Genomic DNA, 18,893 nt, shown 5'->3' on the forward strand with positions numbered 1-18,893 from the left:
AACTTGGTTAAAATGCCTCCAAATTTGATGCTTTTTTTACTGTTGCAGAGAGGCTGTGATGGAACAGGAGCAATGTATTTTATAGGCTGTGGTTACAATGCCTTTCCTGTTGGATCTGAATATGCTGATTTTCCACACATGGATGATAAGCAAAAAGATCGGGAAATCAGAAAGTTCAGATACATTATCCATGCGGAGCAGAATGCCCTGACATTCAGGTAATGGGTTTATTTTTCCACAGAGAAGAATGAGATGGTTTGGAAACAATTTCATGATAAATGCATGTTGTGGTTTAAACCCAGTGGGGAAGGTACACACCAGGCAGCCTCTTTCTCATTCCCTGCCCCAGTGGAATGGGGAGAAGAATCAAAAGTAAAACTTGTAGATTGAGACAAGAACAGTATAATAATTGAAACAAATTAAAATTTATTAATAATTGTAGATAACAATAAAACCCAAGGTAAAAACAAGTAATGCACAATACAATTGCTCATCAGCCACTGATCAATGCCCAACCCCATCCCCAAACTCTCATCAATGTCCCTTCTAGGCTATAACTCCCCCAGTTGATATACTGGGAGTGGCGCTCTCTAGCATGGAATATCCTTTGGTCCAGTTTGGGTCACCATTCCTGCTTCTTGTGCAGCTCCTCACTGCCAGAATATGAATCAAAGCACTTGATTCAGAGTAAGCATTACTTAGCAACAACTAAAACATCAGTCTGTTTTCAACATTATTCTCATACTAAATCCAAAAGACAGCACTGCACCAACTGCTGAGAATAAATTAACTGTATTCCAGCCCAAACTTGGACAATGTGTGATGTCATTGTGACAAACTGTGAATTACGGTCACAGTCTTTTTTATGCCAGTGATGTAGAAGTTGGATATTGGCACAGTCAGCTCCTGGGGTTTCTTGAGATTTCTTAAATGAACTTTGTTTTTAAAGGATATTGTCTCCTTCAGTTATCCTTCAGATACAAGCCACTGGCTCTGCTTCTTACTAGACCATGCTATAACCCAAAATGAGGAATTGTGGCAGTTGATGAAGCTTTCAACAATAATATGTGTGGAGACATAGGATGGGTGTTGTTCACACATAGTGATACCAAACCAGATTTCATTTTGTACTTGTGCACTTGATTAGGAATAAGTTGCTTCTGAGAGTATATATAATTTTTTGCTTGTTTTCTGAGGCATAAAATTTGTAACAATTGAAAACTACCAAGATACAAACTCTGAAATTCTGTTTTCTGACTGCTTGTAGGTGTCGAGAAATAAAGCCAGATGAGAGAAGCATGATATTTGTAACAAAATGTCCATGTGATGAATGTGTCCCTTTAATTAAAGGAGCTGGTATCAAGCAGATCTATGCAGGAGATGTTGATGCTGGAAAAAAGAAAGCAGACATATCCTACATGAAGTTTGGTGAACTTGAGGGTGTAAGCAAATTTACAGTAAGTAATGTCTAAATGTACTGTATTCTAAAAACTGGGGGCAGCATTGATGGGAGAGTAGAGTGAGCTCTGTTTTTTCTATCTACATGGAGGATTTGCCTCTAACTAGCTGTTGTTGGAGGTGATCTCTTCACATGGTGAAGTTCTCTCCAAGCCTCCCCTGTCACAGCATAGTGACAGCATGATTTGGGAGGTCGCTGTGTGATTTTGTTTGCCTTTCTAGCAGTTCCCAAAAGAGCTACAGTGGGTATCAAATGTGGCCAAGTGCACCTGCAGTCAGGGCACTCTCCCGGACAAACTGAAGCACTGGAGGTGTAGCAGCCTCATTCCTCCTTCTCAAGGGAGTTAATGTCTGCATGCCTGTAACAGTTACTTGTCCTCAAAGCAAATGTGTTCAAGAGAGCGTTCTTCATTCCCCACCTCACCCCTAGTCATGCCTCTCAGTGAAGGCCTGTAGGGTCCTTTTCCTGTCTTGCTTGGCTCCTTATTCTGTCTTCTGAAATAAGTAAACATTTTCTTCTTCTTTTACCAGTGGCAGTTAAGTCCATTGCAGACTAATGCACTTGAATTCCATGACCCTATAGCCAGGGAAAGTAAGTATTTTTTTATTAATTCATTTTATAACTGCAGTCAATAAGTCAGATCACATTTGAAACCAACCTGATTCCCTCTGGGAGTGTTTAGTCTTAATTAGTCTTGACTTCAGTGAGTTAAGTTTTGCTGTGAAAAGTTTTCTGAGGTTTTTGAATAGATGAGCTAACTGTAATAGATGAACTTACTTGGAACAAAATGCTTGGCATTGACACACATTACAAAATCCAGCAATGCTACTATGAAGGTCAGCAACATGCTGTTTGGTACGTAGATAATTTCAGACTGCTTAATCATGTTTTAAATTTGGTTCTAGAAAGACTTTTTAGATTAGAGCTTTTAGAGTGAGCTCCCTATAACAAGGGAGCTGTCATCTTTTCAAAACAGAGTTTGGATAAGTCTTATTTTGAAGCCTTTTTGTGCTACAAAAGAGACCCACCATAGGCATCTGCTGTTAGCTACCAATCCTTAAAATGTTACTCATCCAGAGGGGAAAGCAACATGGAAAATGGCAGATAAATAATTTTTGTGCTTCAAGCATGAAGATGCAGTGTAAAGATGAATTGAGTACTGTGCTAGGACCATAAAAAAGACTGAAGTTAGTTTCTGTGGCACACAAATAGCCACATACTCCAAGCAAATTCCTAACATGTACTGAGATAGATTAATGGAGAAGTCTTTTTGTTAGCTACTTCCTATGGGCTGGGGGAAGGGGGGAGGGGAGGGCTCACAGTATTGTTTATGATATTAGTGATCACTGCAAAATGTTAGGGCTTGTTTGTCCCTCTCTCTCTTAATGGTTTTCAGATCCAGCTGGAGAAAGATTAATCTTGGGGTACTTTGACAAATTTAACAAGGCTCATTTCTCTAACAGTTTTCTTTAATGTGATGTGCAGTTTTCAATACTGCACTGGTTTAAGTTCCTCTCTTTCCTTGGTGTATTCCTTTTAGCTATGATTATTGCATGTCCTCTGTAAGGAGAAAAAGACAATCTCCACCCCGTTCCCCGCTCCCAGTGTTATTCCAGTGTGTCTTTCCATGCTGAGTATTAGGTTATGCTTGCTGTTATATTAATGCTCCATGCATGTTTTTTTCTTTAGACGGGGTCCAGAAAACAAAATCGCTGGATGACCAGCAGCACCAAAGCAAGAAACTGTGTCTTGGTCATTACTGAGCAATTAAGCACTTCCTGCAGTCTTGCTTCATACTTTTTATAATACAGCCTGTTTGCACTTTCAAATAAGGAAGAGTTTTATTTATTGTTTGGAAAGTGAACTTTAGAATAAGTTTATTTATTATGTCTTAAGTGTTTTACAGCGTTACCTGAAGGTCTTTTTAATTTAGAAGCTCCTGGCGAAAAAATGCTGCTTGTATTTTCTGTGAAAGTAACTGGGTGGCTGATCATTTTTAACACATTAAAAAAATTATACTGAAAGTTCACTGGTGGTAGATCAGAGTAATAATAAAATGGTGTCTTATTTACTTGGGGTATGGATTGAAGGAATGGATTTATAAGTTCTGGGCTAGAAAATGGCAGAAATAAGCCGTACTTCTTAAAATAAAATCTTCAAGGGAATCTTCTAGGAAATGGTAGGTAAATAATCACCAGCAATAGTGTCTGTTCTAGAAAGTGGCTTTTGCTTCTCAGTCTGCTTCTCAGTATAATAGACACAAAACCATTGGGATAGCAGTCATTGCTAGCTAAATGGATTGGAAACCAATCTTGTCTCTCAGAAACCCTACCATAGCAGCAGAGCTGTTTCGTTTTGTGGTACTTGCCTTGCTGCCCTGTGTGCTTCCTCACATGCAGTCCATCTGAATTAATGAAGACAGAGATTAATTTTGCTTTTTCTTAGCTTCTGGAGGCAGGCATAAAAGCATTTGGCTATATGCATCTCACTGGCACCTACATACCTGTGAAGATTGCTGGTGTTGAGGTTTTGGTAATCTTCACTGACAGGCTCCTAGGACTACAAAAACTAATAAATCACCAGTGTCCTGTTGTTTCTTAGATAGGATGATCTGTACCAGTAGCCCAAATTTTTTCAGGCGCCCATCTCTTGGATGACTACATACAAGGGTGACATTGAAACAGCCACTGAAACTGCAGTCTAATATTGTTGCTAGTTTTGAGTAATTGAAGTAATGCATAACCAGAACAAAGAGTTGTACCCAGAATCTTTTTATTCCCATCTGTTTCCTGCTTTGAATCTGACCTCTAAGTGTTTGTTTTAGCAGATGCCCCAAGACTTCTGTTCACTCCTCTGCTGAGCTCTCCAGTGGAAATACCTTAAATCTTTTTCTGGTCTTGCTGGTAGGGTATATAAACAGCCCTTTCCCAATTCTTTCATGCATTTTGTCTTTGCTGCCCTTCTTAAAGTCTTGGAAGGGGAGTTATGTTTTAAGATGCACCTGTAGGTTATTTTTGTTCCTTTTAGGTTTTGGGGAAACTTAGAACTGGATAGGAGAGCTATGACTGGATAGTGTAAACCATCCAAATTAGGATAAAAAGTCTGTAGTCCAGCTACTGAAACCTTCTTGTTTCCATAATCCATTGGCAATGCTCATCTACATGAAGTAAAAGCAAGCAAAAAAACAGGGCCAGATTTAAGGCCCCTTCAAGTTTTATAGTGATCCGTTTGCTGGTATCAAACTTAGTAAAATCTGTTTCTTCATAGGAACAACTGAAATTGAAAAGTCCCATAAACATCATAGGTTGCCTGGGTACCCAGAAAAGTAAATTAAGTAAAATATCACACACATGAAATAACTACACTGCAGTGAATGCTGCTGGTAATCTCTACCTCAGGAGGAGTTAAGAGTCTACCTTTACTTTTAATAACTTTTTTAAAATGGAAGATTTTTTTACAAAACTTCCTGTGAAACTTGGAATCCCTTGTAAGGCTGAAGGCTTGGAAGCCTGGCTTTATTTCTGTCTTATTATATTCTACAGATTCTTCCAGAGGCTCAAACATTTCTGTAGGCTCTGATTGTCATTATAACCCTACCTTAATTTTTACTGGAAGACTTTATCTTGGCCAAGAGGTGCAATGCAAATGGGGTTCCTCTCTCAGCCTATGGACTGTGTAGGTGCTGCTCTGCTTGTCTGCTTACCAGAGAGAGTTACAGAATACTGGACATCTTCAGTGCTTATTTTGCAAATCAGCTCTAGGATGTGTATTTCTTACACAAAAACTGCAAAGTATTTACTCAAGAAATGTAGAAGTTATATATTTTATACATTGTATGAAATTTCCATATGCATTTTGAGACTCATTCATTTCAAAGCAATCATTTTAATTGCAGATATTAACTATCAGTAATAATTTGGCCTTCTGACTGAGAATTACAGAAATTCTCTTTTGTCTGCCTTACAGCAAAACATGCTTCCTACTAATAAATTATTCTGACAATAAGTACTGAAGTGTATTTTTAAATACTTTGGGTTATTAGGAGCATTAGAGAGTGCTTTGGAATGCTCACACTCCTTACAGGCCTCCCTCTGCTCTGCGTGAAGAATTTGTCTCAACATGAGACTATGCCTCCTGCCAAACCCAGGAAAAGGCTGGAATCCCCTTCCTTGGCCTGTGAGGATTAATTTCCTCTTCCTCAGGAGAATGTGACCTGCATCAGGGAGGACTGCAAGCTGCCACCTCCACGGCCTGTTCCTTGGTTGGAGAGGATCAGAGTGGTGAAGCTTTGACCATGCAGCAGTAGAATTGGTCCCTGCCTTGCCTCGTGCCTTGCTGCTCTGTGTATGGGCATAGCCAGGGGCCCCAGTTCCCAGTCACCAAAGAGCAGAGCAGAGCGGGATCACTGCCGTGATGGGGCCCAAGAACGGTGCCCATCCCCAGTGCAGCTGCAGGGCAGCGAGGCTGTAACACCAGGTGGGTGACGTGGGGCTCTGGCCCACTGCGGGTTTTACATCTACCTGGTTCCAGGCATTTGGACTGAGGGCCTGATAGCCAGTGGAGTGTATTATGGCTATTCCTACAGTTAGTTTTCCTGTTAAGCTGAAAGGAATCCACTCAATGCCCTCCAAGAGTGGCTCATGTTGCAGAGCCACATACAGTATGTGGGAACAGATGGGAAATTACTTTCAGAAGTGCTCTTGAACTGAAACGTCATCATAGACCACAGTGAGTCCCACAGTGGGACACAGCGAGACTGGCAAAGGGACAGGCTTCCCAGAGCTATGTTTTATGTGGGGAGTACGCTGAAAAGCTTTGTAGTCTTCTAGATAGGTTTATTTGTTTCAGCCGTTGGGCCTGCAAGCCAGGCTCCAAATATCTGGCTTTAATTTGTTGGATCCAGTAAGTGACTTGGAGAATAGGAAAGCAAAGAAGGCTTATGGTATGTGCTGATTTCAAATAGATCTGGGTTACTGTTGCATTGGGTTTGTGTGGCAAGGTTTTGGTAGTGGGTGGCTTCTGGGGTTGCTTCTGTGAGATGCTTCCAGAAGTTTTGCCCATATCTGACAGATCCAATGCCAGCCAGCTCCAGGATGGATGAAGCTCTGGCCAAGGCCAAGCCCAGCAGCCACCATGATGGTGCCAGTGGAGTAATAGGTTAAAGAAGTGGGGAAAAGCTGCACCATTGCAGCCAGAGAGAAGAGTGAGAATATGTGAGAGGAGCAGCTCTGCAGTCACCAAGGTCAGTGGAAAAGGAGGGGCGGGAGGTGCTGTGGGTGCTGGAGCACAGATTCCCCTGCAGCCCCTGGTGCAGACCATGCAGAGGCAGCTGAGCCCCTGCAGCCCAGGGGGGTCCCTAGGGGAGCCTGTATCCCCCTGCAGCCCAGGGAGGTGCACAGGGGAGCCTGTATCCCCCTGCAGCCCAGGGAGGTGCACAGGGGAGCCTGTATCCCCCTGCAGCCCAGGGAGGTCCCATGGGGAGCCTGTGTCCCCCTGCAGCCCAGGGGGGTCCCATGGGGAGCCTGTATCCCCCTGCAGCCCAGGGAGGTGCACAGGGGAGCCTGTATCCCCCTGCATCCCAGGGAGGTGCACAGGGGAGCCTGTATCCCCCTGCAGCCCAGGGAGGTGCACAGGGGAGCCTGTATCCCCCTGCAGCCCAGGGGGGTCCCATGGGGAGCCTGTATCCCCCTGCAGCCCAGGGGGGTCCCATGGGGAGCCTGTATCCCCCTGCAGCCCAGGGAGGTCCCATGGGGAGCCTGTGTCCCCCTGCAGCCCAGGGAGGTGCACAGGGGAGCCTGTATCCCCCTGCAGCCCAGGGGGGTCCCATGGGGAGCCTGTATCCCCCTGCAGCCCAGGGAGGTTCCATGGGGAGCCTGTGTCCCCCTGCAGCCCAGGGAGGTCCCATGGGGAGCCTGTATCCCCCTGCAGCCCAGGGAGGTCCATAGAGGAGCCTGTATCCCCCTGCAGCCCAGGGAGGTCCCATGGGGAGCCTGTATCCCCCTGCAGCCCAGGGAGGTCCATAGAGGAGCCTGTGTCCCCCTGCAGCCCAGGGGGGTCCCATGGGGAGCCTGTATCCCCCTGCAGCCCAGGGAGGTCCCATGGGGAGCCTGTGTCCCCCTGCAGCCCAGGGGGGTCCCATGGGGAGCCTGTGTCCCCCTGCAGCCCAGGGAGGTCCATAGAGGAGCCTGTATCCCCCTGCAGCCCAGGGGGGTCCCTAGGGGAGCCTGTATCCCCCTGCAGCCCAGGGAGGTCCCATGGGGAGCCTGTGTCCCCCTGCAGCCCAGGGAGGTGCACAGGGGAGCCTGTATCCCCCTGCAGCCCAGGGGGGTCCCATGGGGAGCCTGTATCCCCCTGCAGCCCAGGGGGGTCCCATGGGGAGCCTGTATCCCCCTGCAGCCCAGGGGGGTCCCATGGGGAGCCTGTATCCCCCTGCAGCCCAGGGGGGTCCCATGGGGAGCCTGTATCCCCCTGCAGCCCAGGGGGGTCCCATGGGGAGCCTGTATCCCCCTGCAGCCCAGGGGGGTCCCATGGGGAGCCTGTGTCCCCCTGCAGCCCAGGGAGGTCCCATGGGGAGCCTGTGTCCCCCTGCAGCCCAGGGAGGTGCACAGGGGAGCCTGTATCCCCCTGCAGCCCAGGGAGGTCCATAGAGGAGCCTGTATCCCCCTGCAGCCCAGGGGGGTCCCTAGGGGAGCCTGTATCCCCCTGCAGCCCAGGGAGGTCCCATGGGGAGCCTGTATCCCCCTGCAGCCCAGGGAGGTTCCATGGGGAGCCTGTGTCCCCCTGCAGCCCAGGGAGGTCCCATGGGGAGCCTGTATCCCCCTGCAGCCCAGGGAGGTCCATAGAGGAGCCTGTATCCCCCTGCAGCCCAGGGAGGTGCACAGGGGAGCCTGTATCCCCCTGCAGCCCAGGGAGGTGCACAGGGGAGCCTGTATCCCCCTGCAGCCCAGGGAGGTGCACAGGGGAGCCTGTATCCCCCTGCAGCCCAGGGAGGTCCCATGGGGAGCCTGTGTCCCCCTGCAGCCCAGGGAGGTCCCATGGGGAGCCTGTATCCCCCTGCAGCCCAGGGAGGTCCCATGGGGAGCCTGTATCCCCCTGCAGCCCAGGGGGGTCCCATGGGGAGCCTGTATCCCCCTGCAGCCCAGGGGGGTCCCTAGGGGAGCCTGTATCCCCCTGCAGCCCAGGGAGGTCCCATGGGGAGCCTGTATCCCCCTGCAGCCCAGGGAGAGCTCCACGCTGGAGCAGGAGCCAAAGGAGGCTGTGACCCCGTGGGAAGCCCGTGCTGGAGCGGGATCCTGGCAGCACCTGTGGGAAGTCAGTGGAGAGAGGAGCCCCTCCGGAGCAGGTTTGCTGGCAGGACTTGTGACCCACAATGGAGCAGTTCATGAAGAACTGCAGCCCGAGGGAAGGATGCATGTTGAAATTCCTGGAGGACTCTCGCCCGTGGGAGGGACCCACGGTGTAACAGGCTAGAGTGTGAGGAGACCTCCCCCCGAGACGAAGGAGTGGCAGAGACAAAAGTGTGACTGAGCGCAGTTGGCATTCCTCTTCCCCTGTGCTGCTGGAGGGGAGAAGTTGGACAATTCGGAGTGTCGTTGAGCCCGAGAAGAAGAGAGGAGTAAAGGGAAGTCGTTCTAAGATGTGTTTATTCCTCATTATCGTGCTCAGATTGGATTCGCATTAAATTAAATTAATTTGCCCGGCGGGGCCGCCCCCGCCAGACGGCAAAGGAAGGCCGGGAGAGGGCGCTGTTGGCAGGGAAATGCCCGGGGAGCGGGAGCCAGGGAGTGCCGGGCTCCGCAGGGATGCTCCCGCCCGGGAGCAACTCCAGCTCTCGTCTGCCACGACATTTATATTGTGTTGTTTACATGTATTATATTAGTGAAACAAATGTCTTAGGCTTGGAGCTGTAAAGATAGTGCGGCCACACTCCAGTGGATCCCAGTGAAAGGAGCATGGAGCAACGAGTATACATGAAGCACAGGGAGTTCCATCTGACTATGAGGGAAAAATTCTTATTGAATGGAACCGACTGGAACAGACTGTCCAGATAGGCTGTGGTGTTTGCTTCCCTGGAGACACTCAAAACCCACCTTGCTGCAATCCTTTGCAATCTGTTTCTGCTTTAGCAGAGGTGTTGGACAAGGTGGTGTCCAGAGGTCCCTTCCAACCCCAACCACTCTATGCTTCTGTAATTGTGACTGGTACCCAGAGAGTCCTGCTGCTGCGGTCAGAACAAGACAAAGGTGTGCTGGTGCTCATTATAAATGTCAGAACGCTCAAGGCAGCTCAAAACTCATAAATGCGAAGAGGAAGAATCATGGCTGGCATGTCTGCTGTGTAGATAAAGGGCCTTCTCACTTCGTGTACAGCAGTACAGGCTTCACCATGCTTGGGCTGGGAACAGACATGCAGAGGAAAATGCTGAGCATAGTTTTTTCCCTGGGGTATTTTGCAGTGTGACGTTTATCTTCTGCACCCCAAGTATCAGCTGTTTGTACAGGAAATTTTCCACTTTGATTTTCTGGGAAGCCAGGCTCTGCCTCAGGACTGGGTGGCTTCCCGTAGCTACAGGATCATTTTTCGAGGGATGGGGTCTGTTCCAGCTTCACCATGTTCATCAGTGGCACAAGACAGGTATACTAACAACTAAGCCTGAGTTTTTCCTCTTTCTTTGCCCTCGTTGCTCAACTATCTGTACTTTGGCTCCAGTGAGGTCACCTCACTGCTTTGCCAGTAAATTTTCCACCAGGGCAGCTAAATTTCTAACTTGGAGGAAAAACAAGGGGTTGAAGAAATGTGGGGAAACCATGAAGCACTTGAACAATAACGTCAACAAGAGCCAGGCCTTAGGGACATGTCACACAAATGCCAGCACAGACACATTTCCTCCTCCCCAGTGTTATTTCAGAGCTACCTGAAAGACATATGTAAGATAGTGTGAATGCCAGTGCATTCACCTTCACTTTGTCTTTCATTCCTATTTTGGGGAAAGACAGATTTAGCTAGAGAAAACAAAAGCCAGCAGGAAGCAGAGGAGCTTAACTGCATGGCTAGAAGTGGTATGTATTAGCAGGAGAGCTGGGTCTTTTGTTAGAAGGAACATACGTCTCTCCTCCCTCTGCATTGCCTGCTGTCCCCTGGGACGTCCTGCTTTCTTGCCTGCTAGTCCCCAACGTCACTTTCCTTTGAGCCTTTGACAGGAAGGCTGCCAGCCCACAGCAAGAGCCTGCTCTGTGCTATGAGCTAATTGTGGCTCTGCCCATGAGGTTCCTTGAGGCACAAGGTGAGTTCATCTGTGAGTATAAATTTTCCCCCACACCCACCCTTAAAACAGGGAGGAGATGCCTTTCTCCACTTCCCCCATGGGATTTCGAGAGACCTGCTCCTTGCAGGCTCCTGCTTGTCCCAAGCACACAGAGCCTGTTGGGCATCTGACCATCTGCCTGAGCAAAGGCCGGGTTTGTTTGCTCCCTGCTGGCTGCCGGGGCAGGGCTGTGCCGAAAAGCCAGCCCTGACTGCATGTTTGCACAAACAGATGCAGCGGGCTCTGCTTTGACAACGGTATTTTTAAATCCGCTCCAAACGCTTGTCAAGCCAGCTGTTCTACAAGGGAGTTGAAGGGCATTGCCAAAGCTGAGCGCCAGTAGAGACAACGTACCCAGCAATTTGGAAATAAAGGGCCTCTATTCATAAGAGTTGAGTAAGGCATTCATGGCCCCAAAGACAAGGTGCTGTCTTCTCCACGCACTCAGAAGAAATAACTATTCATTGGTATACTGATAGCTCTTCCCAGGAGAGCTGCTTTGGGGATTTGGGTGGGTTCTGTTTCTTTAACTGTGAGGAGCTGGGCTATGATGCCATGACTGGGATGGTGTCTGTTGTGCAACCAAAAAACTGTTCCTACCTGTCAGCTGGGTAGTCAGGTGCTGGTTGTGTCCAACTACTTGTCAAAGCTCAACATGCTGGAGGTGTCTGCTGGCACAGTGTGGCAGTTAAAATATACAGGTTACATTTTTGGCCATGGGACAATGGCATTTGGAAATTTCATTTCCAAATCTGTGCCTGGGGGAGAGAGAGGCCCTGAAGAAAGGCACACACTTGTCCCATGGCCCTGCGGGCATTACTACCAACATGCAAATTTGGTACACTGAGGGAGGGAGGAGGTTGAGATGGTGTGGGATACCTGGCCGTGCCGTGCCACAGCAGGGCTCTGCAGTATGACACAGCGAGGGCAATGCGGGGCTTTCCTGGGCCAGTGCTCAGCAGCAAAGGCCTCCCAGCAGCTGCCAGTGCCCGCAGGGCAATGGAGGCAGCCATGGGGCTCTTGTAGTAGTGGTGACAGTGCAAGGCTCGCTGCTGTCTCACAGGATGTGCTGGCACCCCACCTGTCCCTGTCCCCAGTGCGCCATCATTCCTGAGCCAGGTGGGGGGAGCTGCTGGCCATGGCTGGGTCGTAGCTGGCACTACACCCCGGCACAGGCTGTCCCCGTGCTGCCGCTCAATGTGACGCAGCCTGAGGTGGGAAAGGTAATTTTTACCGTGGCTTTGGAAAGCTCCTCTCAACCAATGTCATAGGAAGGGGGTGGGTTGTTTGATTGTTTTTCCTTCTCTCACGTTCCTGAAAAGAGAGGCCAGCTCAAGGCAGGCACTGTGGAGCAGGACCATGAGTCACGAGGGTTGGGCTCACCGCCTGCCTCTCCCTGGGGTTCTTAGGGGAGCTGGGCCAAGTCACAGCCCTGTGAGATGCTTGGCTTTGAGCTGAACCACATGGCCAAAACTGCTAACCTTTTTTGGGTTTCCCCTTAGCCTGATCCCATGTTGTCTGCCCAGCACCAACTGTGCTCAGAGCTGGCTTGGGCTGCTGGTACCTTGTGGCCTTACACATCAGACACTGAGGGATTGGAGCCTTTGCTGAAGGCAAGGCTTCCCTTCAGCATGGGCTGGCATGGTAGAGACTTCAGCTCCTTCTCTTCCCCAGGCCACAGCAGCTCTTGCTCGCAGGAGTGCCTCTCACCATGGGGCTGAACCTCCCACTGGAGGCACTGGGACATATTATACTCAGTCCATGGAAACCTGCATCTCTATGCAATAATAGGAATAGTCGAGGAATAGGAGAGTTACATACAATTTATGTCATAGGGACTTTTTATGTCATAAGGACCAAGACCTGTATGTTCTCTGCCTCAACTTTCACTACCAGGCATATGTTCTGCAGGAAGTTGCTTTATGCCAAAATATTGAAGTGCTTCTGCTTCAGAAAGAGAAATGAAGCAGTTGTTGGCCTAGAGATAAAGCTCTCTACTGACCAAATACCACTGCACCCCTTGGAAAGAGGCCTGGGTTCTCTTAGCCCTGCTCCAATTTCACAAGCAGGAGCAAAGCACATGCTAGAGAACAAATGGGATCTGGATCTCCTCTCCCTCTTGTGAGTGCTGTTATCATTAGATAACAGCAGAGGCCCAAGTCATTCTTTCCTTCTCATTTGATCTTGTCTCTGGAGAATGCAGATTAAGAGGCTCAAGCGGTCTTAACGCCCACATTTGTGGAAGTCCAGAGTCCTTGGCCTCTCCCGGGTTCACACCTGCTGCTGTACACAGCAGGACACTCTGCAGAGCCTGTGACTGCTTCTAATAAGATTTTCCTGATTTCAGCACAAGCTGCCCAAATCCCATGACAGAAGCTTATGGTTCAAAGATTTCTGTCATTCTGCTGTAACAAATAAGGTTTGACATTGCAGCATCCTACATCGTATGTTGGCAGAGATTTATTCATGTGATCAAACCCCCTGAATGCTGTGTGCAGAATGGAATGGAGAGGCTTCTTTCAGCTTCTTTATCTTTCCAGTTTACAATTTTCTTTCCTGCCTTCACTCTGATGAACCACATCCTGCAATCATAGAGCCCCCTCAGATAGTAATTTCAGATAAATTGTGAACTCCTGGTGGGAGTACTCCCTTAGGCAGAAGAACCATCTTGACTGAATTCACCAAAGGAAATTGGGAGTTCTGTCATTATTTCAAAGTCACATTAGGAAAGCCCTCATTTTCATTTACTTAGAGATGTGTCCCCACCTGCTGTGAAATATTATTATAGTGCTTAGTTTCATCTTCACCAATTTTTATGCTTTTTATTCTTTCAAAGACTTAAGCAAGTTGAGCTTGGGCAAGACTCTACTTTGAGATGTGTTGTATGATCTACTGTAGGACCAGCTTCTGGTAAGACAAGCTGCAAGGGCCCTGGCATGTGTAATTTTACCTGTAAGACCACTTCTTCCTCCCCCCTGTTGCAGACACACAAACAAATCCCCTTTTTCACAAGCCCTCCTTACCACTTACTTTCTCATTTGGTCCAAAGACTCCTTGCCCTGAAAAAGGCTTCCTTTGTGGGGCCAAGGCCCATCACTGTTCCCTGTTGGCCTGACACATCTTTGCCTACGCAGACAGCAGGGTGGAACCTTGCTCCTCGTGTTACCACCAGGTTTGGAGCTCTTCAAGTGCTCCTCTGTGTGCAGAGCATGCAGACAAAGTGCTCACAGTGTGACTCCTCACGGACCCTCTGGGCACCTCTGTGTGGGTCACACTCCCTTTGTCAAGGGCAGGCATTCCCCAGCAACACGCCAACACTTTTTCCTAGCATGGGCTGGAAGCCCAATATTCTCATGTGACTCCAAAGGCTGAGGCAATGGACACGTGTCTCTGTGTTAATCCAGCTCTGGAGACCAGCCCCACCCCAGGAGCTCAGAACACAGCCAAGCACCCTTCGGATTCAGGCTCCAAATCTCAGAGGATCAGACTTAAATTACTGTCTCTGAGGACTGCAATTCTGGAGACGCTCCCTTATCGACCTGCAAGTGACCACTGCCAGCAAACACCACCCATGGGGTGGGGGTGAGGCTCATGGCCAGGCTAAGCTGGGCTGGGGCTGGGGTTGCCAGACCCCTTCCAGCCAGGGCTGCAGAAGTGATGCTTCAGAGAGCATTGGCTTTGAAGGCAGTGCTCATCCCTCTCCATCTGCTGAAACAAGCTGGCAAAGGAGAGAAGGAAGTTAGCACTGTATGGAATCTGCCTATCCAGAAAGGCAAGAGGGAAAAAACCCCAGAGACAGAAATAAAGAGTGATCAGTAATCATGCCTTTAATAGCTGTAAATTTTTTTTTTAATTCCAGGCAACTAAGATGTACATTTGTTGTGTGTATCTCACATCTGAAAAAAAAAAACGAAACCACAATCGGTTCTGTTTCTTCCCTTTTCTAAAGCACATAAATTAAAATATCAGTCATCACCTCAATATACAACAGTTTAATGAAAGAAAAGGGCTTTTTCTGTTTTTACAATTCAGTGTCACCTGTTAACTGAAGCATTAGATACAGTTTTAGCTAGAGAACTTTCTTACAGCAAATAGGAAAACTCAGAACTTAGGCTGTCCAGAAAAATTCAAGAAATTTCTACTCCCTGCTCTCAAACTCCACTTCCTACTAAAGTATTAGAATAGCATTTTCCTGTTAGAAAAAGAAAGCTCTTCAAACACACCAGGGGACTGCTGTCTGTACCATACAGCTTATTAAACTCGAAACACTAAAAGTGCAACAACCTCCTCTTCCACAACTTTAACACAGAACCTGAATTCAGGTCAGGATGAACAAGGGCAGAAAATGCCAAACTACAGGTGGCCTTTGGTGCCTGCTGCTGCTCAGTGGCCTCGGGCTCAGTATCCAGGAAATGCTCTCAGCTGTGACAGCACCTGCAGGCTCAAGGACCTCAGCCCACGCAGCAGATCTGGCTGAGGCCTTTTCATGATTCCCTTGCTGAACTTAGCTCAACCACGCCTCGCACAGCCAGGACTGGAATTCACATAGAAAGATGTTAAGGACTCTCCTCTCACTCTGGTGCTGAGGCTCAGCCCTTGTCACAATTCAGCCAAGTAGCTCTGGCTACCACCAAATATTCCTGACTATGGATGGTTTCTGTAGGTGAGAGTTCACTTTATCAGTAAATCAGCATGGCCTTTGATGCAGGAGCGTTGCCCTTGCCTTTTCCCATTATGGGGCACGTGAGCACCATGTCCATGGGGCTGCTCCTCATGAGACTGCTGGGAGCTGGTAGGAAAAGCCTGTGCTCTAGCACAAGATAGATCACACACAGGGAAATGGGAGTTGGGCAAAAACAGCTCAGATGACTGATATATCCATCCGTTCCCTAGCACTGAATAGAAAATCTCTAGGGGGGCAAAAAGGATGAAAGAACACAAAAAGAAGCAAAAATGTGACCTTTACTGCTTTTTCATCTTGCATAGTTTTGACTAAAGAACCTGACCTATAAGCACAGCTAACTCCAGAGACCAATGTACTCTTTCACAGTCTTGTGTGTGTGCAATGCTAGAACCAAGCCACAACTACAGATGTGAAGGAACAATGTTACAGTTCTCAGAAGACCTGCTCTGTGCACTTGCCAGTGCTTGAGTTTGCTGATAAAGTTAAGCAAAGAGGTTCATTCTTCTTGAGCACAAAAAAAAAAAAAAAAAATCTATCAAACCAGTTTCTATTACAGAGAGATTCTAAACTGACATAAATAGTTATAATCTTGATTAAAAATAATATATTAGTCTAGATTTTTGGTTTTTTAGTTCTCATGTAAAACCCCTATTCTCTTGACATCTAGGAACAAAGACAAAATAAAAACCAGGCACTTGCTGTGCCTTCTCAAGCAGTATTGTGGTGTTTAAGGGACACAGGAGGAGGAGCTTAACAACTGAGATTAATGCCTACAGTGGAAAACAAGAGGTGTTCTTCATGCCGTCGGCTTTTTCAAGTCTCGGATTTGCTTAATCAGGTAGTTCTTCTCATCAGTGAATTGTTCGTCGTCCGTCCTTTCTTTCTGGAAATTGCTCAGAAACTCAATTAGCTTGGGTTGGTTTTTCAACAGGATCTCCACAATAGGCTGTGTTTTGTTTGGACTGGCCACAAAAACCTAACATGCAAACAAAATCAGGCAGAGAGACAGCAAGGGGGTGGGGACAGAGAGAGAGAGAGATAGAGGAACATCAGTCAGACACCCCTGTAAGTTACGTTCTAACAAGTCAGCTGAAGGCTGGCAGGCAGACACTCTACTGCTACACACCTTGTCCCAAGGCAGTCAGACAGCATTGCAAACATGTTGGCTCGACAGCAAACTGAAGCAAAACTATGCCCACGTCTGGTATCACTTCCCTTTCATTTTGCTCTTTGGTGATAAAAACTTTTGACTGTAAACCCAGCTGTTGAGAGGGAGCTATCAGTTCTCAGCCCCTTCCCACCCACAAGACAAATACACAGAAATTAATTATCAGGAGAACGGAAAAGCTTTGTGTCAGTATTGATATCATTTCCGTATTAAACCAGGCCTAAAATTAGACTTGCCAGCTTTGTTTTGGTTTGGAAAAATATGTCAGAGGCCTCACTTCCCTCTGCCTAATCCATTCATGGGAGCATGGAAACTTACAGCAGCAGAAGCAGGAGGATAGTGGTGTGCCCAGCACCTTTGCAGCCCTTGCTGACCAGAGGAGGGTGGCAATGCAGGAAGGTGATGTGAGACACACATACTCACCTGGCACAGCCAGCCCAGCACTGTGGGCTTACTGGCTTTCTTCAATGCTGTGATTTTTCCTCCTGTAATTGCTAAAGCTGCAGTTTTCCAGCTCTGAGCATGACCCTTCATGCCACAATGCTGTTTCTTTAACATTTTCTCTGGGCTAAATGCAAACCTAAGGCTGGTTGCAAAGGCCAGTGGTGGAAGGCTCTTTCAGGGACCTCAGGATGCCACAGAGATGGGGCTCTCTTTTCTGGGATGTTGGTCAGGAGGGGCTGATGGGGTGCGGGGCTCATGGTGGGAACACACGTGCAGCGCACCCTGGCCACCCCGGGAGCAGCTCCCACATCTGGCTCGCACTGAGGTTACCATGGCTGGTCAACAAACACCACCCGAGTGCTTGTGCAACGACAGAAATAACTCCAGTTATTCTCTACTCGATGAGAAGAAATTAGGGATGGACAGAACTGGAGAGCATCCAGTTTCCCTCCAAGCCTGTCCAAACCAGAATGAAAACAAACATCTGCTGACAGTACAGAACGGCATGTTGTCCTGCCGAGCAGAGGCAGCACCACCGCTGGCTCCCAGTCTGGGGCTCTTCTGCAGGTCCTTTTGTCTCCCCTGAGGTTTTGCCCACAGGAAAACCTGGGCCACGTCCAGTTGCTCAGGGAGGAGCTGTGCTACCTGATGAGAATCACGCACACTCTGTCCTGCGGGCTGTGCTACAGCCTCTTGTCCCTAAGACAACCTGGTAAAGGCTGGGGCAGGGTTCAAACTGCACCCACCATTAGGCTTCATACTCAAAAATCAGAGAATGTTATACAAGTGGTGGGGAAAGTGCCACATCAGGGGAACATGTGGAAGGAGTGGGGCTCAACACATTTCAGCAGTACCCCACTGAGCACTTCTGCCCAAACAGGAAACTAGAAGTACTTTTTCATTTCACAAAGGCGAGGCAAAGCATCTGCTCTTAAACCCTGGCATCCTGATGCTAGAATAGTCTTAATCCCTGTCTATGCTTTTGTCTCCTCCTCTTCAAGCTTCTCCTAGAAGTCCCTGCTGCAAGGTACAGAACTGCTGTGCAGAAAGAGCTGCAACCTCTGCCATGCTGGATGAACACTCCCCAAGTGTATTACAAAGTTTTCCTTGATCTGGTGTCCAGGCCATGGTCCCAGTGGCAGTACACCATATACATTTATTCACAAAGCCTCCACCTTGCCCTTCTCTAATTACCCTGAGCTATCATCTTAAATTATTCCTTTTTATTCGCACTTGCCACCTAAAACTTCTCAAGTGCAGCACTGACAGCCTCCAAGCATCCCTTCTGAGCAGCCACTTTCCTGCATGATGCCCAAAGTCCTCACAGGGCACGCTTGTACCAGGGACACACCTGCCTGTGGGTGGGATGGCCAGTTCACAGTCTCTCTACACCTGAGGCACACCCAACAGCTGCAGCACCTGAAAGCAGCATCTCCTCCTTTGCAAATAACTTTGATACACTGCTATTGGTGCATTGGTTCCCCTTAGAATGGGAGAAAAGGGGTTTGGGGATGTAAATATGAATGTACTTTACAGCTTTCCAGCCTGTGCTTTATCTATCTTGAGATCTCCTGAGTAGGGACAATTGGTTCTGGATGAGGCTGCAGCACTTCATGCTCTCACCTGGAGTAGCCCCAAGATGCAGCTCCCTGTGTGCTGACCTACAGCATGTGATCATGCTGATGGAAACTGGATACTTCCAGGACTTGGACTATGATAAGCCTCCAGTGATCTGGATGAGCTGCCATGGGGAATAGCAGGATGTAAGCCTACAGGCAGGGATTTCACAAGAAATTTTTAATTTGGAGCTCAGTTCACCCTTGGTGATGAGGAG

At 48.1% G+C, this 18,893-nt stretch overlaps 2 protein-coding genes across 8 annotated transcripts in view; one reads left to right on the plus strand and one right to left on the minus strand.

Moving 5' to 3' along the window:
* Window positions 1–6,742, plus strand: part of CDADC1 (cytidine and dCMP deaminase domain containing 1) — a 16,013-nt gene extending 9,271 nt beyond the window's left edge. Inside the window, exons 6-9 of one of the 2 annotated variants that reach the window (XM_085577789.1) lie at window positions 49–218; window positions 1,268–1,457; window positions 1,990–2,050; window positions 5,662–6,742. In XM_085577789.1, coding sequence (XP_085433915.1) covers window positions 49–218; window positions 1,268–1,457; window positions 1,990–2,050; window positions 5,662–5,765 — 525 coding nt within the window. In that variant the 3' untranslated portion in view covers window positions 5,766–6,742. Of the gene's footprint in view, window positions 1–48; window positions 219–1,267; window positions 1,458–1,989; window positions 2,051–3,148; window positions 5,468–5,661 lie in introns of those variants that run through there. The other variant, XM_021528413.3, reaches the window with a different exon arrangement.
* Window positions 6,743–14,565: 7,823 nt separating this feature from the next.
* Window positions 14,566–18,893, minus strand: part of CAB39L (calcium binding protein 39 like) — a 60,797-nt gene continuing 56,469 nt past the window's right edge. For 4 of the 6 annotated variants that reach the window (XM_085577911.1, XM_021528409.4, XM_085577905.1 and 1 more), the window contains one exon: window positions 14,566–16,423. In XM_085577911.1, the coding sequence (XP_085434037.1) occupies window positions 16,244–16,423 (180 nt within the window). In that variant the 3' untranslated portion in view covers window positions 14,566–16,243. The remainder of the gene's footprint in view (window positions 16,424–18,893) is intronic. The other 2 variants (XM_085577898.1, XM_021528411.4) reach the window with 1 other exon arrangement.

Source organism: Lonchura striata, chromosome 1, assembly GCF_050655825.1.
Source record: "Lonchura striata isolate lonStrDom1 chromosome 1, ASM5065582v1, whole genome shotgun sequence".
Classification (NCBI taxonomy): domain Eukaryota; kingdom Metazoa; phylum Chordata; class Aves; order Passeriformes; family Estrildidae; genus Lonchura; species Lonchura striata.